The sequence below is a fragment of the Eutrigla gurnardus genome (genome assembly GCF_963514095.1).
Source record: "Eutrigla gurnardus genome assembly, chromosome: 2".
NCBI classification, from domain to species: domain Eukaryota; kingdom Metazoa; phylum Chordata; class Actinopteri; order Perciformes; family Triglidae; genus Eutrigla; species Eutrigla gurnardus.
In genome coordinates, this window is record NC_139916.1 from 11,794,791 (window position 1) to 11,819,235 (window position 24,445).

Consider the following 24,445-nt stretch of genomic DNA (forward strand, 5'->3'; position numbering starts at 1 on the left):
GCTGATGGTTGACTTTTGTTTTTTTTATTTCCTTTTAGAAGTCACTACACATGCATAAATATTCTTCGTTTGGCATTGAACTTTTCTGTTCTTTTTTAACATTCTCAGTCAGAAACATTTTGAATATAAAACAGCCTTATATAACACAAAAAATAGATTAAAAGTATATTTCCAGAGAAAGAGACACATAACTGTATTTTGTTTCTGCAAGTACGTCCTGCAGCCTTTAAAAAGCAGGTCAGCAACATTTCCTGATGCAGCGATTTGCACTCTATGATTAAGTTATCCACAAGGAAACGTGTTTAGTTCCCTGAAACTGTTCTAGGAATAACTTCATATTAACTGGGAACATGACAGGAGCAATGCTTCAAGTTGATATAAACAATATAAATAATGTGTATGTTATGAGTGTTTTTGGAGACTGTGATCTACTTAGAGAACCGATATGTACTACTTTATATGTTTTAGGGCCTTACATGAACGATTTATTAATTTCGAGGCATCAGCTGGAGCTTGGGTTGTGAATCTGTTTAGTAAGTGAATACCGCGGCTGCTCTGGTAGGACTGTAACTGGATTAATACATGTGTATGCATGTATATATGTATATGTGTGTGTGTGAGAGAGAGACATATGCAAGCTATGAAGTAGAAGATAGAGATTATGAACTGTTTAGTTGTGACCTATCATGTGAAGAAATTCTCATTATATCGATATATAATTATAAAAGTCCTCCATCCCTCAAGCATCAAAAGAGTTGTGTGTGATTGAAGTGAGGATGCATTAATCAGAATTGAGAGGAGAACACAAAATTGATCTGTAATTTGAGTCGTTTTTGCACTCATTGATGGTAATTTAGTCATGTATTTTCATGTATTCACACAAACAGGTTAATTTTCGAGTGTCGACACTAATCAATTACATTTGAATGTATATGGAAAATGGAAAATTTCAAATTTTAATTTGAAAGTTAGCCTTAGTCACTCAAAAGTCACATAAAACAACAACAACCCCGTAAATACTTCTGATCATCATAAAGCTCTCAGACAAGTAACAAGTAAAACACACGTCCAGGCTTGTGTGTGTGTGTGTGTGTGTGTGTGTGTGTGTGTGTGTGTGTGTGTGTGTGTGTGTGTGATGCAACATTCCTCCATCGTGAAGACATTCAACCCAGAACTGTCAAAGTGAATAAGAAGAGACAGCCAGTAATCTCCACTAGTCCATCAAACTGATTACCAACAGTGTCACTTGTGAGCATAACTGCTGCCAAATATCTGGAAGCCTTCCAAAAACAATACTGTGAATGCACTGTGAATGTGTGTGGAGGGATCCACAATCTAGCTACAGATGGCATGGAATTATAAGTAAATCTACAAAAGCATAAAATATACTGAGAGCATGTGTACAGCAATTTATAGAATAGAAAATATGATTTTGTATTTGCTCTTCTGATAATTCAATTGTATACTAAGCTGAAGCTGTGGCGCCAGGAGGCTCTAATACTGTGGTAGTGCATATTACTGTTTAATGCATGTTGCTGCAATAATGCTTTTCACTAAACAAACAACATGGACACATTGTACTCGAAAGCTTAAATGGTCTTTTTCAAGGAAAGGATGCCGCCACACTCACAGTATGGCCTTGAAGAATGGACGTTTCTTGTGCCTCGGGTTAGTTCAGTCTGCACAATACTTGAAATTTAATTTGTTTGAGTAAATTCAACATAAAAACCAAAAGGACATCACTTTTTGAGTTAAGTCACTAAAAGGAAAATCATTTGTACTTAAAATCTCTTGTAAAATCAACTCTACTTTCTAATCATTCAACCCAGGATTTTAAGTTACAATTACTAATTTTTTCCAATTGCATTCGGTTTAATATATCATTCATCAAAATACATTTTTGAAGTTGCGAAAACTTAAAAATATATTTCCCACCCAAATCTTGACATGTATTCATAAAATAATATTAATCAACACAAATCCTTTTTTTTTTTTACTTTATTCAAAGCTGCCAAAACATTTTGTTGCAAAAGTCACAAAATACATCAAATAGAAATGCCGACTGGAATGTCCAAGGAGTCAGCATCAGGAAGATTCTATACAAAATTTAAGTTAACTTTCCATAAAACTCTTTGGATTACATTCTTTTCATAATAAATCATGTTTTGATATAAAATAATTTAACATTTTGCTTTAATGGTTGTTTCTAATAGTCAGGGTCCGCAGTGTCCTTGCATGTCAAATATGTTGGATGAGGATGATAAGTTCATCTCTACAGTGGAACAATGAACATAATGTAATACTTTGCATCTGTGATGGATAAGCAGAGGTCATTGGAGACCTTTTTTGTTTTTCAAATCACAAAATATGTCGACCGTCATGCTGTCAGAAGAAAAAAAAAGAAGGCCTGCAGATAATTGTCTTGGGCAGCACGTTGCACATCCTGGTCAGAGGCTCCGGCCAACCAGATGGTCTTCAAGCTCGACCTTGAGTTTTCAGCCCTGCTGAGTCGCCTGGAACTCCATGGCTGACTTGGCACTGCTCTCCTTTTACCTCATCTTTGTGTAGACGGGGTCATTCGTTGGTTAGACGGGGTCACAAAGCTGACAGTTACCTCAAGACACTCAAAACATGAGGTGTGGTAGATCCTTTATGGGCGCAGTAATGACGAGGCTGAAAGGCAAGAAAATCAGTCTCTTTACCAGACTGGATAAATACTTCACAAGCCTGTAAGCCACCATTTATTTTATAACACCGACCAAGTGCCCATACTTCTGGCTGCCCGAGTGTCCATTGGGAAATGTTCACACGCACCTTTTTATGTGTTGGTGTGGTAACTGCTGACTGACACTCAGTAGACAGACTGGTACAGTTCGAGAAGGAGCTCTTCTTCACAGATGACAGCTGGGTTATTTATCCTCTAGAATTGTTTTTTTGGTGCTCCGTCTGTCACAACAAGCTGTGCTCACAGTTAACTTGTTTGAGGAGAAGTAGGAAAATACAATCTGTTAAAAAAAATACGTAGCTATTTCCATTTTAAAGATAGAATTTTTTGAATGTTTAACTTTTATTTTTTTAAAGTGCATGCCACCAATCTGAACTGTAGAATTGAGTACATAAACAAATGATTTGTGTATTTTCGACATTGATTCTTTCGATGGAATCATAGCACGATGAAATCAAATATAGAGATCCAACACGATTTGTCTAAATGTTTAATAATTAGCACATACTAACTCAAATATCTTAATAATAATCTGAATTGATAACTCTGTGGTCTAAGTGCATAATATGTATTCATTTCTTTCTCTACAATTTCACTGCAAATAGTTTGTTTGGTTCATATTGCACTTTCTTAATTAAAGGAGAAAATACTCAGTCCTTTTCATATGTAAAGTATTGAATTCACAGGATTATACAAAAATATGGTTTACCATGTGGTTATAGAGTATTCATTTCATCACCTGAAAACATGCTGTCGTTTAGATCTTATTAAGATATGAAGACAGATATTGAGATAGAAGATGTTTGCCATATAGTTTGCCCTCATTTCAGCTCAAGAAATACACAATGTGGGCATGTGCTCTAGAGCAAGAGTAGAAATCAAAAAAGAAAAAACGGTGTGTTTTCAGCCAGGTATAGAAAAAAAACTGGTATGGAAACAAGAACTGCACTAGAAACCGTTTCTAAACCGTCAAAGCACATGCATTCTATACAATGGTTTTAAATATAGCTGGAATATCTGTTCTTATACTTTATTTTTATGGATGGGAGAAACAAAAAACACAAAAAAATTACATTGTTTGAGATGATTCTCATGAGAATGTTTTTCCAAAGATCTTGATTATTAGGACTTTATCATCTCATAAGCAAGTGTGTCACGTCCTTATTGCTGTTGTGTAGTTGTTGTTGTTGTTGTTGTTGTGTACTGATACGGGTCTACATTTCCTCTGGGTTTCAGATGACGGCAAGCTGTCATTTGAAGAGTTCAATGCCTACTTTGCCGATGGAATCCTGACGACTGAGGAGCTGCAGGAGCTTTTCTACTCCATAGATGGCCGACAAAATAAGTGAGTTGTTTCATTATTATTTCAGATTAGCTCTGATTTGAATCCCTCATGGTGAAAAATGACTCACAGTAATTTGGTTGTTTTTATTTCTACAAGTGCTATATTATTCGTGTGCCTTTCACAAAAGAAGCTGACAAAAAGACCGAACAGTACTTTTTTGAAACTTAAATAGGCAGTTAATGTGTTTCTTTCAAGTCATCAGTTGCAGGGTAAATGTCTCACAGCTGGAGGGGGGTCTTCAATAAAAATGGAGCCCCGCGGCCAAACTCAAACAGGGTGAATTAATGTTCACCCCCCTCCCTTTGGACGTAAAATACCCGTGGACTACAGCAGCCACTTCAAAACCCACTTCCCAGAAATTGCAATCAGAGAAATCAGCCTGAGGGTTTGCTTCTGAAACCGCTGGCCTGCAGAGAATGTTTTAACTCACTGCAGCCACTGTCGTTGTAATGGTTTGAAAAGTTTCATCTTTTCCTTTAAAGCCAGTTCTCTGTTTTCTTTGGCCGATTAGGGATTTTGTGTTAATGAGAAATCTGGAAACCTTTTCACTCTTACATAACACATAAAAAAACATATATGCATACATGAATGTACAAAATATTAATAATTATATAAGAAATCATATTTACCCAAATTCATATTAAGTATTTCATCGTATTAAAATATATTCAACTCTGTATCCCATATCTTTGTATAGCCGTAGATCCCCAGTAGTTTGTATCCAGTTTTAAACCTTTACTTTTCCAAATGTATATACTAATGTATTGTGCTCAGCTGCAAGACTTTCTGTCAAACCCTTTGCATCAGTTCAGGTAAAAAAAATAACAAATTCACCGACGTTGTCAAGTCCCTGCTTTAGTCTGCACTCGCTAGCTTAAACAAACCCACACACCGGTGCATTAAGGTGCATCTATTACTTCACTTTTGTGAGTCTTTCCTTCTTGCAGCGAACCAATTAGAGCGAGCGTAGCGTCTGGCTGCAGTAACAACCCGCCATTTATGTTTTTTTGTCGTCAGTTCTTCCAACACCGTGTGATAAATTGCTTTTGGACCAGCTGTCGCCGATGTGACATCAGCAGCACTCAGACCCCTCTGACCACGATCCAAGCTTTGAGACCAACAGAGCTTGGATGTCTAATTAAAAGGGTGATCTCGTATCCCATAACAGTGCTGTTAATTATGTAACATCACCTCTAAAAACAGAAGTTATTCCAGGCTTTGGTGTTGCTGTTTTAAAGTGGCACAGAGAATATTCCCTCTTGTGTTGCAAATGCAGACAAAAAAAGATAAATATCCTCTTTGGTCGTTGTAATGGCAGACTGCCACAGAGATGTGTGGGCATCAAAGTGGACTGACTGTCAAAAAAAAAAAAAGGACGAGCATTGTTTTGTCCACATCCATCGTGTGAGCTGTTCCAATAACACGAGCCATTACGCCGCTTCGCTTCTGGTCGCCGTCTGACAGGGAAAACGACCCGTAAATGCGTCATTAAAGCGACGGGGGAACTTTTCATACAGCGACGATGCCGCCTTTTGTCAAACTCAGAACAATTTAGTCTCCCTTCGTTTCTGCCGTGACTGGTAACAAAAGGAGGATCGATCTCGATGTGTTTACAACAGTGAAGCGAGGTCAAAACGATAAGGCACATTCACGACTGTTATTAAAGTGGCAATCAATAAGGTTTCAGTCGTGGTTTGAGAATTTTCTTTTTTAAGTGGAAACAATGGGATTTTAGCAGTTAGAAGTCTTTTTGTTGACACATTACTTCCTACTCGCTACCCGAGGAGATTTATATAGAGCTCTAGATGGAGGACTATGGATTAAGCTTAAGTTCAAAAAGCGCTTTTTCTCGGTTATACAATATTTTCATGATCGTGGGACAATGTGTGACATTTTAAGTCCACTATATAGGGTATAACAATTATCACTCTACATTCAGGACCACAAAATGGGAAAACTCACTATATAGTCCACTAGTGAGTAGAGAATGATTCCAGACACACTTATGTTTTCAGAATTGTGTGTAAAGTTCCATTTTTCAACAATGGAGAAAACAAAGCAAATGCAAAAAAGCAAATTCCTATGAATGTCATCACAGACCCCTCAGTCCATAAAACTGCAGATATTGCAATACTTTAATATCGGCTCAATCCCCATTGTATCCATGTTAACTCTGGCCAATGGTATTCATACTGAAGTCGTATCTGTGCGTCTTCCTTGGGTTAACACTTTTGCCCATAACGTTGGAATAATTTGCAAATGTCTTGTCTTTTATAGCGCCAAACAAATGTTATGCATGAATTCATTTCACCTGGGTAATTGGGACACATAATGTAATCATTGCACTCAATGTCAATGGTGATTACTGATGCAATTAAACAGAAATAAACAAATAATAAACAAAATATTCCAACTTTATATCCATGTTATTTACAGAAATAAAGCAGCATGACTTTGAATGAACTTATGAACTTTGTCAACACTTTCCCGTTTCTTTATGTTCCGCCTGCAGCAACCTGGACACCGACAAGCTATCAGGTTGGTAGGAAAAGTGCTTCGTCAGTCATTTCACTTCATCAGTGATTGTTGTCTTTATTTGTTGGGGTCCAGTTTTGAATTTGCAGGGTTAAAACCATAATACAACAAGATGTATTTAAAAAAAAAATGTTTCTTTAAATCATCTCTGTTCTTTAGATTGCTTTTAAGGTGTAAAAGGTATTATAATGCAGTGCAACCAACAACGATCCATCTGCGACACTGATTTTAATCGTATATGTTATGTTAACGACTGGTACAGATCTATTGACCTATATATATTTTTATCATCTTAAAAATGCATGTGTGTGTGTCTGATGGCCTGAATGAGGCGAAGAAATAGGGCAGAGACCTGTAAATACCAGTAGTACCCAGAATAAAACCTCTGCATCATTTATGGAATGAAAATGGCATCTTTTCCATCTGATGTCTGTAGAAATTGATGGTGCGTCGTCGTCTGAGAGTTGTCGAGATAGAGTTGTCGAGTGAGAGTTGTCGAGTGTCTGGATGACCTAATTGAATTTAATAAGAGGAGCATGAAAGGTGCTGCTGATCCATTAACCTTGGAGCCGTGTGTAATATCAAGTGCACTCTCTGGTTATTGTGAAATTAGGTTTTTAATTGAGAAATCAGAATTATTTAAGATCAAAGTCTTTCTCTGCTCATCACACTTTCCTTTTTAATTAGATTCATTAAACAAAATATTTTCCTTAACCCTCGTATAAGAGTTTATTCTTGTTTATTTTACCCATTTCTAAGATATCCACACTTTGTCTTCTTTGAATTGGAATCTGTCACGGCAGCATGAGCTTGTCTCAAAGTTTTTAAGATGCCAAAAATAGTTTGACTGTTCAGACGTTAACACTGACGGCTTGTTTTTCTATTTCCCTTACTAGATTACTTTTCTCAGCACCTGGGGGAGTATCTCAACGTACTTTCAGCTCTGGAGAGCCTGAACATTGCCATTTTAAAGGCAATGGATAAAACTAAAGAGGTACGTTTGCCTCAAATCATCTTTAGTACAAAAAGTCATGCTGAGTTGGCATTTGTTGTGGCTTTGTGCTGCAAATATGCTTGGTTTGGTGCTGAGAGGGAAGACTGGCACAGATGGAGCTGACGGCACGCCAAGTCTTCCAAAACGCATGAGTTAACAAAACAAAGGGAATAAATGAACACTTAAGCCACGTTTACATGACATTGCTATTGTATTAAAGCAGAACACATGTGGGGAAATGTGCTTTCTTTGTGTCTGTACGGTAAATATGCAGCTACAACAACAGAGACGATTATCTTAACGGCCGGGAACAGCTGGAAACATCTACCATCCCTCTAAAACTCACTTATTAACCCTCCTGTTGGTTTAATCCTTCACATAATAGATATAATATGTGATTTGCTAAATCAGTAATTGGATTTTGTTGCTTTTTGGCGAGAGCCAGGCTAGTTGTCTCCTCCCGTTTGCTAAGCTAAGCTCATATTTTCTGTAGTGTCTTCTCATCTAACTCTCTCCGATAAAAAGGCAAATAACCATATTTCCCAAAAACTATTCCTTTCAGATTCATTGGCTTCACTCAGTAGGATGAAGAGAATCTGTCACAGTTGGTCCTAAGCGTGAGATATTTATTGAAATGTTTTCTCTCAGATTTTCTTTTTCTATTTGACAATCTGAATTTTAATCATGTTGCTACCGCGGAAAACTATCCACTTGATATTCCAAACATTCCAGTGAGTTTAATACACTTCGCCTCCTGGTAAATACATTATTTAAGTACAGCTGAGAAGATACTTTACAGTTGGTTTAGCCTCAGGACATTTTGGAGGTAACAAGCTCGAATCATGGGATTCGAGACGACAGAATACAGCGACGCTCGTTAAAAAAACGAGGGGAGGAGATGCGTGCTGAATAATTATGCGTCCTGTCTTAATTAGATCACCTCGTTGCTCCGTTCCTCTTTAAAAGCTGCCGGCGTGGGGGAATCCAGGGAGATTGTGCAATCGCCAGTTAGCAGCTGTGGTCCGTCACCACGTGCTCCGGACTGCTAATCCCACGATGCATTTCCAGCAGAGACGACTTGTCATCATGCATTTCGCACAAAGAGTGATTGCAACCGTCGCTGCATTGGCACATTTGCATGAATACGACTCCTGTGAGGGCGCTCAATCGCGTTTGTGTTTGGGGAACTCGAGCGGGCAATTATGTAAGCCGTTAAAGTCCTTCCACCATGGAATTTGGAATCCACTGAATAATGTATGTGTTCGGAGGACTAATTGGACTGTTTTAAAGTGCCGCTGTCACACATTTCACGAGTAGGCCTACCTGTTGTAGTTTTGGAGAAGCTATCTAATTATCTCCCTCCGATTCGGCGGTATATCTTGTCTCTGAGATGCTTCGACTTTCTTGTTGCATTCATGTGCTTCATCGTATCCGTCCGTGTCTCCCAGGAGTACCAGGGTTCCTCCGTGTTGGGCCAGTTCGTCACCAGGTTCATGCTCAGAGAGACGTCCAGCCAGCTGCTGTCTCTACAGAGGTCCCTGCAGTGTGCCATGGAGGCCGTGGAGGAGCAGAGCAGCCCGGACCCGTCAGTACTGCACCATCACACAGTCTGTATGAGTGTTGCACATACGATACCGTACCCTCGAACAATACTCACCGCGATGAAGGCCCATGCATTGGATCCTGCATCCTGTTTGATCCTGATCAGAACTTTGAGACCCGTGTTTACATTATGTGCCAAAGCAGGAAGTAGAATAATGTTCTTATAGTGCAACAAACTCTGGGTATCTCCAGAAAACTCTAGTGAAGGAAACTGTAGTTTCCTTGGGTGAAATCAAGGAAACTACACTCTGTGAAACTATGTGGGTCCATGCCCAGCTTCCCACCACCTTAACCCTAACAGCGTGGGATCCCGACAGCATAAACAGGTGTTTTTTAGGTGTTTCTTAACAACAAAAACAAATTTCACCTAACCATACTGTAATAGGACGACGGCAATTAAGCGCCACTGTAATAAAAAAAAAATGGAGCGAGGTGGACAATATTCAGAGAAAAAAAGTGTCCGATTTGCAAGTTTATAAAGTGGCAAATTAGCAAGTATATATATAGAATATTGCCCCCTCTCTCGCCTCCATTTTCTTTTGGCATATATTCACATATCATACATATAGCCGATATAAACAAGGTGCTTCCTCACTTTTGAGAATTTGATTATTGTCTACGTAGAAAGGTAGAAAATGTTTTCAAATCAAGCATTTAAAAAGTTTGTATGGCACAGATCAGATACGTACAGATCAGATACGTACTTCAGCGTATTAGAGCCACTGTCGGAAAAAACATTTCAATAACAATGTTTGCAGTTGCTGTGACAACAAGTAAAAACTACCGCTAGCATCTGAGCCCAACCGCCCGATCAATAAACAACCAATAAGGTGACAATTTGTCCCCGTATAAATAAAACCAACAATAACCATCAACATCATCACCCTAAGGACCTTAATGAGGCGTTGTCACACGTTATGATGTATTATTTAGAAATAAAATGTGTACATTCATGGGAGGTTAGCTAGCATAAATGCCGGTTGTTAGCATCGTAATAAACTCGCAAATTTTCCAGTTTTGTTCTCGGTATATTGCCCCTCTCTCTCTGCTTTTTTTTTTTTTTTCCCTACAGTGGTCCTAATACGCCGTTATACATTAGGGATTAAGCAGACGAGAAAAAATCATCAACATCTACCCTTTAATTTTAACTTGTTGCCTGTGTTGAATTGAATCTAGACTTCTTGAGCATTACAGCACTTCTCACCTGCAGGTTTGAAACGTGGAAACTAAACTTTCTATCCATGATATAGGTGCATTTATTTATCCTTTAGTCAACCTTAAAAAAAGGTATCATTGAGATGCAATATCTCTCCCGGCGGGGTCAGGATGAGCAGCAAGTAAAAATGTTCAAGAGAGGGTAAAGAGTTCAAGTTCAGGACGCCTCGCAGCTCGTTTCAAGCTTGCGAGGCGTGAAAGGAATTGGCACATTTCCCCAACGCTGTTCTCCCTGATGATCTTCAGTCATGTCAGTGGACCGGATGTGTGCCGCAGTCGTTTTCCAAGTTAAGCTTTTGTTTCGCTCTGTGCGGTATGAAAACAATGGATTCGATAGAGAAACACGTGTAACACTGTAAGCAGTGAGACACAACCCAGCGTCCAGATTCAGGAAAACTGCAGAGGTGTTAAGAATAACGTGGCTTGGATCTGAATCAATGCCAATGAGCAGATTGTTGATCATCAGGTCTTGGAAGGCTTTGTGCTGATGTCTGAAGACCGATAGAGAGATTCGTCATCCACATCTTTGCCAGACAACAATCAGCAAAGCACAATTCCACACTAAATATAGTGCACTTCATCCTTGGACACAAATATTCAGCAAAATTGCTGCAGGAAAGCAGTCCCAGAACGCATTGTAGCACGACCTCCGTGCTATTAAAACGAAGAGAAGTCATGGTCGGACGAAGGAAATTCAATTAATCAGCGCCGCCTCTGGAAGGTTCTTCAAGGTATTTCTCTGAAAACTGAAATCTGTTGCTTCGCTAACAGGCAGGGCTGCTTGAGATTCAGTATTTCATTAAATGTAATTGGAGCACATAGAATGAAAGAAAAAACAGATGGAAATTGTTGTCACTGATATGGGATTTTGGTCAACCGCTGTGCAAAGCGAAAGTGTAAAAAAAAACCTGTATATAATACTTTTCTGTGTACAGTGTAGTTAATCAAGGACCTTGGCATCGGCCCCCGCATCCCTTTGATGCACCATCATAAGACATTGAATGCAGAAGCTGCTCAGAGAAACAAACCAAGGACGTTTTGAGGAGTAGAGATTTATCTCAGTCAATGTCACGGCAAATCGCTTTAGAACTCGCTTTTAAATAGGAAAACGGTATTTTTCTGCCTGATTTGGTCGCTTTTACATTGCTGTGTCATCGCTCAGCAGAGCCCTCCCCCCTCTGGCTGCCACACTGGTATTATCATTGGAAATAATGAAGTGAATACAGCCAAGGTGAATTATTGAGAGGGGGAGGAGGGGGGGGAGGGGGGGTGGCACGGTGTGAAAGGGGTGATATGGGTGACATTGAAATACAAAACGAGTGAGTCGTGGAGAACCAGAACTACGAGGACAGAATTTATTTAAAGATGAAAAGGAAAAAAGAGGAGAGAGGATTGTTTGTTCAAAACCGGTCGAGATTTAGGAAAGAGGAAACGGCAGTGTGGGAGCACTGGGAGTGCTGGGAGCACTGGGAGGGGCTGAATTAGAGACGTATTGAGTTGGCAACACACGGCTTAGTTCTCTCTCCGCTGTTTCCCTGCAGTGGCTGTGTGGATGTTGCAGTGGCCTTTGGGCTCCAGGCTGTTCTCAGCATGAGAACCTCCTAGCAATGCACTCCCTCTGCGCTGTCAGCATGACACCGCACACACACATGCACACACACACACACACACACACACACACACACACACACACACACAATAATGTGCACACACAAAAGGAGGACACAACAAGGAGAGGGAGAGAGAGAGGCACACACTAACAAGAACAAACAAATGTGTGGGGCATTGAGGCACACACACTTATGTGAAATCACAGTATGCGTGCACTCACACACACACACACATGCGTTGTGTGTCTCATGTGTCACACTCTTATAACCAGAGTGCTTGATGTCCTGCCCTTGACACTATGCATTTACAGAAAGGAAACACTTTCCATCTACCACAGAGCTGCACGCGTGTGTGTGTGTGTGTGTATATTTGAGCGTGTAAGTGCAAGGGCCAATCCTCCTTAACACCTACCCCGTGGGTTAATAAGCGCTGGTCTGCACTGGTCCTGCCCTTCACTCAGTGTTTTCACCTCTAGTCAGGACAATTTATAATAGACTCTCTCTCTCTCTCTCTCTCTCTCTCTCTCTCCGTTTCTGATTTGAATCAATTATTAATCCATCCTACCTCGCTCTCTGCCTATATGTTCTCCTCCTCTTATAGTTTCCTCTCCTTCACCCCCCTCCGTGTGGCTACCTCTGTCTGCCTTATCTTCCATTTCCGTTTCATATAATTCCCCCACACTCCTCTGACAGTTGCTGTCTTCCTCCCCGATCTTTGTCTCCCTGGGTCTCCGGCGCTGCCGTGGCAGGAGAGAGGCGAAGGCACCGGAGCTGACAGCGGTGGAGCGGAACAGCAGGCGGTGTGGCCGCAGGATCCACAATAACCTGTGCATGTCGCCATCAGACCCCTGCTCCGGCATCCTGACCACGGGTAAGAGGAGGAGCATCCATTCATTTACCGGTAACCATGAGGCCACGTTGATGCTGACTCAACCAGCCCCCCTTACTGATCACACTCTGTACAGATGTATGGTTCTGGTCCTCGTTTCTGCTAGAGGGAGGGGGAGAGAAGGGTGATTCATTCAGCAAATAACGCCATACTATAAATAAACATTTCAAATATCATGATAACTTTTCCACCAAAGCTTATTAATAATAAAACATACCGTCATCAACTCCATTCACTCCAGATTCAACCTCTCTGGAGGCTTTTTCTTCACCTTCAAAGATCGTACTGACATTTTTATGAGACAATTATTTTATGTTGAGCCTCATTTATTTCCTTCTTCACTAGTATTGACAGACTGAATATCGGATGAGCCTGCGAGGGGAAAGAAATGAACCCTGGCTGTCCAAACAGAAAACTTTAAATTGTTATTCTACTGTATTACGTGTTGGATATATTTTATAAATATATTAAAAAGTCTGAACATGTCTTTCATATACGGTAAGTGCCATAGAGGTCAATTATTTTATATTCTTTACATTGTTTCCCCTAAATCTATCATTTTTTTTATTATTTCTTTTTTTTACAATTTCTCCAAGGCGTTTTCATCTGGGCATGGATCCATTTCTGAATTGCATTCTGTGTTTTTTTGCACGTCATCTGATGGAAATGAGGTCTCTTGACCACCAATCATATGATTAAACACAAACAGGAAACTCTCAGCTGCCTTCCGACTAAGTACACATCATTACTATAAGGCAAGTCAGATGTAATATGCTGGTCATTCTGATGATCTAGTGCTGTGTTGCCTTCAGGTGTGTGCGTGGAAGATGGGGAGAACTGGTGCTCTCAAGTCAACAGGCTTCAGCTGCTGCTGGATAAACTGGAGTGTCAGGTATGAAACAAACTGAACCTGAAAGTTGAAGCAATTATGAGCACAACGCTTTAATACATTTTTTTACCAGGTTCCCCATAGATTCAATTAATTCATAACATCCCTATTAATAGAAACACAGTATGTAGCAGCCGTCAACATTACATGTATTAAGTTTGTTAATGGAATCAGTTTTAATAGGGAATAAAAAAACAAAAGAATAGTGTCGCCTAAACTTTTTGAAGCACACATTTTTTTTTTTCTTTTGTTATCGTTTTGTTTTGGATATATATCTCATATTCTGCCTTGGATAATGACTATTTCACACTGATATATGAGCTTTATGTAAATTATACGTGATAATGTAAAGATGAGGCAGGACTGTCCCTCCTGGAACTTATTTATTTATTTTCTTGTCATGTAAATATTGTACTTTGTATTCGAGGAAAATAAAGATCAGATCCGATCAGATGAGATGAAATATTACTAAAAGTGAAGAATAATAAGAAGTATACAGCTGGGCTGCACTCACACACACATCTCTGCCTGTAAACGAGGCTACATTCACACAATCAAAAATGATTTCGGACACGTGGATTTCACGTGAATGATTCTGTTTGTATTACCATCTGTCTGCGGAGGTGTCAGCTTATAGAGATTGAATGGTGTCAGCCATGATGTGTTGAAAACGGACCTGTCAAGGGTGCACCCGCAGTAAAAACGCTGCTTTTCTGAGAGGACTTCTGCAGATCTGTGCATCCGTCGAACACAAAGCAGAGTCACCTCTCTCGTTCCTCCTCTCCTTTCACTCTCTCTCTCAAAGCCTATTTTCTCTCTCCAGCTTCTGCCGACCCAGAGGGACTCAGAGTGCAATATCAAAGCGATTCATAACCTGCAGCATGTTCTGCAATATCCATCCTCACACTTCGACGCCTCTACCGACACACACACGCACACACACACACACACACACACACACACACACACACACCTTCTGTCCATCTCGCTTCCTTCCTCTACTCCCTCAAATGCAACAGAATGACTTTTTCTGCCTCAAAGGTTAAAAGACACACGAGCTGCACGCAAGAAACATAACCTTTAAGAAGGAGAGCCAATTCTGTTTTTATTATATTTACTGCCTTACATTATTCACAACATCATAAATATATAGATATGCAGTATACAGCCGCCAGATGGTTGAAAGAAATACATCATCTGAGGTGTACGACATGTTTTTCTTCTCCTGGAGTGTGGCTGATTTTTTATTTATTTTTTTTATCCCCATTACGTGTTGAGCTATCAGGAACTCGACAGCATTATTGAGTGAATGGATGTAACCTTTACAGTCTGTGTGGAATGTAGGAATGTGTGGAATGGCCATTGAAAAATGTCACCTCAAACACGTAATTCCATCAGATATCATAACAGCAGAGCAAGAACATAAAACAACCTTTATCACAGCTGCGGTTTGATACTCCGTCTGTGCCTGCAGCCTAACAGCAATAGTAGGAAATCCGTTTTTACAAGTTTCAATACTTATAAATACAATATAATATAAAAGGAAACTGGTGGAAAGAGTCATTTTTTCCTTCTACATTTCCAAAATAAAACACAGCAAATTGCAAACAATATTGAAAAAAAATTATTCGGACAAAATACAAAAGTAGACACAAGTTCAATGGATAAACCCCAAATCCATTTTTACTGCATATTTTCATGCACAATTTCTGTGCAACAGGTGCAAATATTAGTATTCTGATGTACCATATGTGTTGGTGTGATGTTGGCTACTTAATTCATGCAATGCAATCAAGATTCATGGAATTATGTAGAAAGGACATTTTTCAGTTGTTACCAAATTGTCTTTTAAAATGATTTTGAAAATAATATATTGATTTAAAACGATGCCCGTAGCTGTTTAACAGAGCCAAGAAGTTCGTCTCATATGTGTTACATTTCTCTTTCAGGGTCCCAAGTTGGAGCCACTGAAAGAGGACACACTGGCCAGCACGTACAAGTCCGTAAGTCCACGCCGTTAACAGACTTTTACCTGGAACACCGTCCTGATTAAGGAAGCAGTGACTAAACGTTTTGTTTTTCGAGGCGGGTACTATTTAGTGAGCGGCTCATTAAAGTAGAATGTGTTAATCAGTCAAGTGATTAGTCAAGTGCTGCATGGATTATTGCACGCTGCCACACAGAGGATTGTTATTAAAGCAAAATGCAAAAAGCTTAGTCCTTACAACACTATTAATATCACGCAACAACCACAAACAAACATTCTGTCGCTACAGACTCAAAGATTCAAAGGGTTTATTTTCATATGATCAGTAAAGAAACGTGTTTCCTGTACAATGAAATTCTTCATTTGCTGTCCCAAGAACGCCAAACAATGTAACATCTATGTAAAAAAAATAGATTAAAAGTACAGAAAAAAAGCAATTTAAAAGGCAGCATGTGAGACAAACAACAATAAAACAATGCAAATGGAATTGTAAACAGTATGAATAAACTATAAATAACACAGCATTTCACCGCAGTCGTACTACATAGAGCAGCCTTTGCTTTGTAATGTAATGTAACACATCTCTGCCCCAGTTATTATACAGAACAGCTCTCTCTTTGTTAGACCACACGGTGGTTTTATTACGATGATTACACCTCGCTGTGCAAATCAAGTACAAACCAGGAAAAAGGACACCCTTTACTGGGTAATCACTGATTAAAACACTCTTTTCACATTTGATTCTTTGAAACCGAACCACAAATGGCTCTTTTTCATTAACGTTGCATGTATCTGCATAAGACGCGAGGAGTGGACCGACACAGTCGACCCGATGCCACTCTGACACTGTCTAGACACCATTATTTGATTCCAAACATGTCACCATTTCCAGCATAATTTCCCTCTAACTACAAATGTATCCTGTGATTCTACTCCATTAACATCCGCTCTTTCTGAATGTGTTCACCTCCCGAAGTTACAGCGTGTTCCAAAAAACTGACAATATATAATTTAAACTCATTTCAGCTGCACTCAGCAATTATTCTCTCTAGAAACTGCGTGTTGCTCATCCAGTTTGTTCACTGCCCCCGTTCTAAATGTCAGGAAGCACATCGGGTTCCTCCTTCCAACCAAAGATACCACGACCTCCCGCAACAGAACATTTACTCTCATTCCAGCTAAATCGATCTATGTGACCGACAGGAGGGCGTGCCTGGAATCTATTATTAGGGGTAACTATGGTGACAAAGTATTTATAACATGCATTAGTAGAGGGGAAATCAGTTTTTACAAGATCCAATACTTGACAAAAGGAAAATGAGTGGAAAGAGTTATGTTTACCTTTCACTGTCTCTTTTAGGATTTTCAAATAAGCTTTGCAAAATAAAACACAACAAATAGCAAACAATATGGAAATAAAAGCATTCAGACAAAATACAAAAGTAGACACAATTCCCTTTTTACTGTGTATTTCCAACACACAATTTCTGCCACTGCAGTACAATCCACAACTTTTCTTTTCACATGTACTATTTTTTCCCCAGCAGACAGAAGTTCAATGACAACTCTGGGTTAGAACATAAAAAAAAGAAGTTTTATAAATGCTCCGAACATCAAAAATTTAATTACATCCTCCTTCTTTGTATCGGGGTGGCGACAAAAAAAATCTCAAGGAATTTCTCAAGCTTAACCCGTACGAACCAAACAAAACATCTTTTTGCGATGAAGGTGAACGGACCTTTTGTGGAAACAGTGCTCACTAAAAACCATAAGAATAGTTTCAATATGTATGAAAAACTGTTTGTAAATATTGGTCCTCATGACTCATCATTCTCTCGTCCCGTCGCCAACAGAACATCCTGCTGGTTCAGAGGCAGATGTCCGTGACCCATGAAGATCTGGACTCCTTTCGTCAAGTTCTGAAGAGCTACATCGAAGCCACCGCGGCCGACTCCAACAACTTGCAGTGAGCACCTCGCTTGTTTTTAGAGAAAGCAGATATATCTTCCTCTTTGGAAAGTGAGGCAGCTTTTATTTGCCCCGAATGACTCGCAGGGTGATGTGAAAATCGATTCAATTGTTTTAACAACAATAATAACAATCTGCTATCTTGCAAGAAGCTTTAACTCTTTGCTTGAAGTATTCAAGTCCTTTCCTTAAATAGAGTGCGTTCTTTTTACTGCTGTAGATGTTTACGGTTGTGGTCATTTTAACTACCTGTACACTGTTGGGTAATCTAATTATACAGCAATGCATCATCTTCTATAACATGGAGGTGGGGCGATGAAGGATTTTATTTAAGCTCTGTACCTCACAATCATGGTGGAGAAGTGAAAAATAGATTCAATTAAAATATTCAAAGAAATATAGGATCCAAAAATACATTATGTTTTTATCCTTCATTTATTTAGGGAGATCTATTGATTCATGATTAATTTATGTAAGATTATTTTATTAGTATTATTCGCGAAAAAAGGATTCCAGTACGTTTTAGTGCCATTATTTTGAGTTTAAATTGCTGATTATTGGGATAATAATTTGAAGGGGTCGCTGTTCTGTGAGATAATGCATCTCTAATAAGTACACTATTTTTGAGCTTTGTTTTCAGCTTTGTGAAGATGCATGCCAGCTGATCAAAGAGGGTTTTAAAATAATTTAATTACCATGAGAGGATCATTTTCTCAACAAATTAAAGAATACATCATCCATCCATTTTGTCACACATATCCAAGGTCAACCTGTTTTCAACATGAAAAACTGTATTCTGAAAAGTAACTACAGCTGTCAGACAAATGTAGTAGAAGTATCACATTGCATGAAAGGGAATTATTCAAGTGAAGTACTTGAAGAGTTAATGTGCTTAGTTCCATTCCAACTGACATCTTTCTAGAGAGTGAAACTTTTTAACTCTTGTCCTCTTTTCTATTTGCCCGTCCTCCTTCCTCCTCCTGCCCCTCCCCTCCCCTCTCCTCTCCTCTCCTCCCCTCCCCTCCCCTCCCCTCCCCTCCCCTCCCCTCTCCTCTCCTCTCCTCTCCTCCCCTCCCCTCCCCTCTCCTCTCCTCTCCTCTCCTCTCCTCTCCTCTCCTCCGTCCGGCTGTCAGTGTGTCTGTTCAGAAGCTCCCAGGAAAGTTGTGTTACATAATGTATGAGTTCTGGCAGGACCGCATCTCCTGGATGAGGTCAGTACAGTGTGTGTGTGTGTGTGTGTGTGTGTGTGTGTGTGTGTGTGTGTGTGTGTGTGTGTGTGTGTGTGTGTGTGTTGTTGTTGTATGTCAGTTATTGGCAGACTGTTTGGCACTCTTAACTTTGGGATGGAAATGTTCCCCACCAGTAAAGATGAGCAGATGGCCCATCCCTCAGTTCACACACACACAAACACACACACACACACACACACACACACACACACACACACACACACACACACACACACACGTGGATGTAGGTTAGATGGTGTAAATAGTATCTATACACATACCTGTGAAGATATTCATTTTAAAATAGACCTGTTTTGATACAAATGTGATTTTAAAAAAAAAATTCAAATAACATGAACATTTACATTTTTGATTGGAAATAATAACACTGGAAGGTCCAGTGTGGAGCATTAAGTTGCATCTTGCCACCTCCTATAGGAAGTGCCTTTAACTTGCATTCTTTCTAACGGCCATCAGGGGGCGACTCTTCAGGTTGCAAAAACAACGTATGAGAATCTATGAGAAAATGACCCTAATATCACTTGATGTATTACCTCATGAACATTGTAAAGATCAGCCTATGGTCTACGTTGCTAGTTTCGCGTGTTCTTCGATACAACATGATGTTCATTTAGTAAATGATGGTCTCATTTACAGTCAAATAGACAACACAGCTTTTGAAACCTACACACTGGACCTTAAACAGCTCAAAATGAAGTTTTAACTGCCTCCGATGTAGACGGGACAATTTCTCTTCTTCAGCTTAAACAGTCGGTGTTTATCTACAGGTGATCCTTTACTCTGATTTACTCCCTGTGGGCTTATTGTTTTTTTTGCTCCTCCGTTGTCTTCTCCGCAGCTACTTGCAGTCCAACAGCAGTAAAGATTTCCAGCGCTGCTCCATCGACATGTTGGAGGATGCTGAAGTCGTTTCTACCATGTTGCTCCCAGGTTCGTGTTTGTGTTTCTGTGTGTTCATGTCATGACAATACTTGATTTCCTGTTACCTCATTGTTTGTCCATGCTGTGTTTTATGCTATGAGCCCACTTTTGACACAATGACGGCACATCCGATGGGTGTTGAGAGGATACGAGACATTCTGCTCGTCGCCTCTGTGATTATTCTGCTGTTTCAGAGTGATCAAACTGTGCTTGTCACTCAATTTTAAATTTCCTAATAACGTGCTCTTGTCTTTGTTCATCTTGCTGCTTGTCTGCTCGAACACATGCTCAGATCAGTATAAAATATATCATATAAAATATACTGATACAAACTGTTTCTGCAGCCAGTGTAGCCGGGATGACGGGTCCCTAATATGAAATATACAAACTGTCTCTGCAGGTACAGGACATTTAGATCGTCAGGCTTGCTGGTGTTATGATATGTTAAGATGTACTAAAACCTCCCATCTGTGGAAATCGTAGGTGCCTCCTGACAAAAACTCACTTTGGAGAATTTGATTATTGTCTACGTAGAAAGGTAGAAAATGTTTTCAAATCAGGCATTTAAAAAGTTTGTATGGCACAGATCAAATACGTACAACGGTGCATTAGGGCCACTGTGGGAAAAACAATGTAAATACCAGTGTTTGCAGACAACAAGTGAAAACTACCGCTAGCATCTGAGCCCAACCGCCCGATCAATGAACACGCATAAGATGACAATTTGGCCCCATATAAATAAAACCGACAATAACCATCAGCAGTCATCAGCCTAAGGACCGCAACGAGGCGCTGTCACACGTTGTGATGTATTAATTAGATAAATAAATGCGTACATTCATGTGAAGTTAGCTAGCATAAATCCCGGTTGTTAGCAACATAAATATATGGCGAAACTCTTTTCCAGTTTATAAACTCGTAAATTTGTGACCTTATTATCTCGTAATTTGTGACTTCTTTTCGTGGAATATTTCCCCCCACTCTCGGCTCTTTTTTATTTTATTTGTTTTTCTACAGTGACCCTAATATACGAAGTAATCATGTAGCTTGACCCGGAGGTTTGCCGTTGCTATGACAACAAGTGAAAGCTATCGCTAGCTTAGGCAAACCACCCGCTCAATAAACACAAATAAGATGACAATTTGGCCCATATAAAATTAACCAACAATAACGATCAACAGCCATCACCCTAAGGACCTTAGTAAAGTGTTGTCGCACGCTGGGATGGATTAATTAGAAAGATAAAAGCGACATTCATGGGAAGTTAGCTAGCATAATTGCCGGTTGTTAGCATCGTAATAAGCTAGCAAAGACTTTTAAAGTCACAAATTTGCTAGTTTTAAAGTCGCAAATTTGCCACTTTAAAACTTGCAAATTTGCGACTTTTAATCTTAGAATATTGCCCACCTCTCTCGGCTCCGTTTTTTTTTTCCGACAGTGGCCCTAATACGCCGTCGTAAAAAAAGGGCGAAAACATGACATGATTTTTTTTCTTGCCTCTTTTTAGACTTTAGATTTAGATTTGCATTAGGGAAATGTGTCCAGCAGGCAACCTGTCACGACTCACACATGACGCACATATATCTTCTTTTTCCTCGCCATCAACTCCTCAACAGGATCAACACATGGCAGAGTCGTGTGAATCACTGCCACCCGGGCTCAGGTCACATTCATCACTCTCCACTTGACATTTGATTTATTTGCTGCACGCCTCTAAATAAGCTTCTCAAAACAAATTAATTATCATATCTGCCTCTTTGCGTCCGTCGCAGATGGCGATTTTTAGCTGCGTGGGCCGTGCTGGGTTGTGCCCGTTGCTAGGTTACTGTACGTGGTTGTTTTTTCACATATGTTTCAGATATAAATTAACAGCTGTGCTGTAAATCACATGTGGGTCACTTTTAAAAGCAGGTGTAAAAAATGTTGGAAAACAGAAGATGGATTTCCTAAACATAGACTTAGAAGAGTGTGTGTGTGTGTGTGTGTGTGTGTGTGTGTGTGTGTGTGTGTGTGTGTGTGTGTGTGTGTGTGTGTGTGTGGTACATCTGCACTAAAACTGCAATAGATACCCAGAATAAAAAATATAAGATAAAACTGAAGATTGAATTCAATCATAAATAGACAAAACCTACTTGAAAATGTGACACGATAATAATTACTTAAATAATTACTTATTTTTAAAAATAGTGGTATTCATTAAGTTCTCTAGAATAAGAAATTAATTAAAATAAGCTTGGAAAATTAAGATTTGAAATCGATTTGGTCCAAACTGAAGATAAAATGACGAAGCCTACTTGAAAATGTGACACTAAAATAATTACTTAAATAATTACTTATAATACATTTAAAACATTACTTGTTTTTACTGTAGTTGTGTTCATTGATTATTTATTCATAATCAATTATCCTGGGAGAAAATGAATATGATATATATTTATAATTGTATCATTTCACCAGTTATTGACAACCCATCGGACAGATTCTCTTACATTGCAGTTTCCTGCTCGCTGTGCAGCATTTTCAGTAACACAATAATTAAGCTGCTTCCCATAGAACCACGCATGTGTTTGCACTGAGGCATCGCCTGTTTGATCTCATCACATCATCAGGAGGCTGCTTTTGAGTCTAGCTGCCGAGGATAGGGAGGGCGACATGCACTGATTGGGAGACAGAGGGAGGCTCGTTGACGGGGTGCCCGTCAGAAGCCCAGGCGCTGGAATCAGTGATAGACCAAATAAATAAAACACGACATTCTGTTGCTCCCAGCAGAGGCTATTATCGTCCATGTCATTCGACACTGCTTTCATATTTGTCTTTTTTCCCCAGGAGGAAGGTGTTTTTAAGTACAGTCACTTTGTTTGAATACCAAGAAGTATCTGTTTGCCGCTTTAGCAAGAGCTGTTCTCTTTCCCTGGAAAAGGGCAACCGTTGGCTTTCTGTCCACATCCTTAACTTAAATAGGATGTGGACGGTTTGAGAACAATGTGCTAACGACCTCATGACCTCATGACCTCATGTCCTGCATGTGTAATTGTTAATGGCCTCCATCCCCAAACGTTGTACTTAATTTACACATTTGTTATTTTGCTGATATGAAAAGATTTTTTGAATGTCCCTCCCTGAATCATATTGCTGTGTGTGCTGACCTTATTTGTGTGTGTGTGTGTGTGTGTGTGTGTGTGTGTGTGTGTGTGTGTGTGTGTGTGTGTGTGTGTGTGTGTGTGTGTGTGTGTTTCCTCAGCTTCCTGGTGGATTATGACTAACAACTAGCAACTGAATCCAGAATGTCACATCTCCTGCCTACACTGTTGCACGGACAAAGACACGCTGGCACAACAACCCCCCCCCCCCCCCCCCACACACACACACACACACACACACATGCAAGCAAGTATTCAAAAGGCATCCATGTGTTTGAAAGTAACAGGAGACGGAGAAAATGGCATCATCAAGCCTCCTCCGGCAGCATCTATTTAATGTTCCTCTGTCTTCGACTGCTCATTACTGTGCCGCTTACATCAAAAGGGGATAGTTGCCTGCATATAGTCAGTCTTTCGACTAGAAAGTGACTGATTCCCTGCAATGCAAATTATTATTTTTCTCATAACCGTCTCTCACTTGGACTTCTCTATGTTGCAGTGTTTGTCTGATATTATGCCAGTGGAGAATAACCCCTAAAAACCGTGCCAGTAGTGTTATTGTGCTTTTGGGTGAGTTGTTTACTGATTAATACAATTAAATTTAGGGAGAAAAATTGGAGCGGATGAGAAGATGAAGGGTTGCTACAGCCTTAAAATCGCATGCTGATGAGCTTTCATTAATAGTTCCTTTTAAACCCTGGCTGTGTTTGCTGTATGATACTGTAGCACTGTTCTTCTTTCATGCAGCTCTCCGACTGTCATGTGCACAGAATGCCAAAAACATTAAGCTACCCCTGCCCCGATGTGTATCTATTGCTAGAAGTGGTCAGTTATTTATATTGGTTACGTCTCCTCTGAGACACACTCTTTGTCTCCGATGTAGCTGTCAGAGTGTGTGTGTCTAAGGGGAGTCGGAGGTTTCATTGTATCGAGAAAATATATTTAATGTATCATGTTTTTATTTGGATCACGGTAGAGTTTATTCCATCTGTACATATAGAATCCAGATATGTTCATGTAGCCCATCTGTTGTGTTTTCGTTCTGTAGAGTACGCCACACATTGTAAACAAACTGAAAAGCAACCTGAACACAAAAAAAGAACAATCATTAAAGCTTCTAATTGTTTTGACAAGTGAAAATGCCTCCGAATCTTCAGTTTTTCTCGACATGTTTCTTCCTCTGATAATGAACTTTGCTCATTTTAATTAACTTCAAACCTGGAACTTTTATGTTTCCATTGATTCCAAGAAATCCTTCTCACGCAACAATTTAAATGCATTAATTAAAGTTTTGGATCAAACGAAGAGCAAATGACAATAACAAGGCTGAGCATCAAAAAAAGGCACAAAGTAACACAGCAGGGGTCACATTTCC

General features: G+C 39.6%; 1 protein-coding gene across 1 annotated transcript in view; it reads left to right on the forward strand.

The window, feature by feature from the left end:
- The window catches only part of necab3 (N-terminal EF-hand calcium binding protein 3), a 34,808-nt gene extending 10,785 nt beyond the window's left edge, over window positions 1-24,023 (forward strand). The window contains exons 3-13 of the mRNA XM_084020970.1: window positions 3,962-4,070; window positions 6,583-6,608; window positions 7,502-7,599; window positions 9,048-9,184; window positions 12,776-12,897; window positions 13,728-13,807; window positions 15,754-15,807; window positions 17,645-17,757; window positions 18,893-18,970; window positions 19,848-19,939; window positions 23,172-24,023. Coding sequence (XP_083877096.1) covers window positions 3,962-4,070; window positions 6,583-6,608; window positions 7,502-7,599; window positions 9,048-9,184; window positions 12,776-12,897; window positions 13,728-13,807; window positions 15,754-15,807; window positions 17,645-17,757; window positions 18,893-18,970; window positions 19,848-19,939; window positions 23,172-23,200 — 938 coding nt within the window. The 3' untranslated portion in view covers window positions 23,201-24,023. The remainder of the gene's footprint in view (window positions 1-3,961; window positions 4,071-6,582; window positions 6,609-7,501; window positions 7,600-9,047; window positions 9,185-12,775; window positions 12,898-13,727; window positions 13,808-15,753; window positions 15,808-17,644; window positions 17,758-18,892; window positions 18,971-19,847; window positions 19,940-23,171) is intronic.
- The last annotated feature ends 422 nt before the right edge of the window (window positions 24,024-24,445 follow it).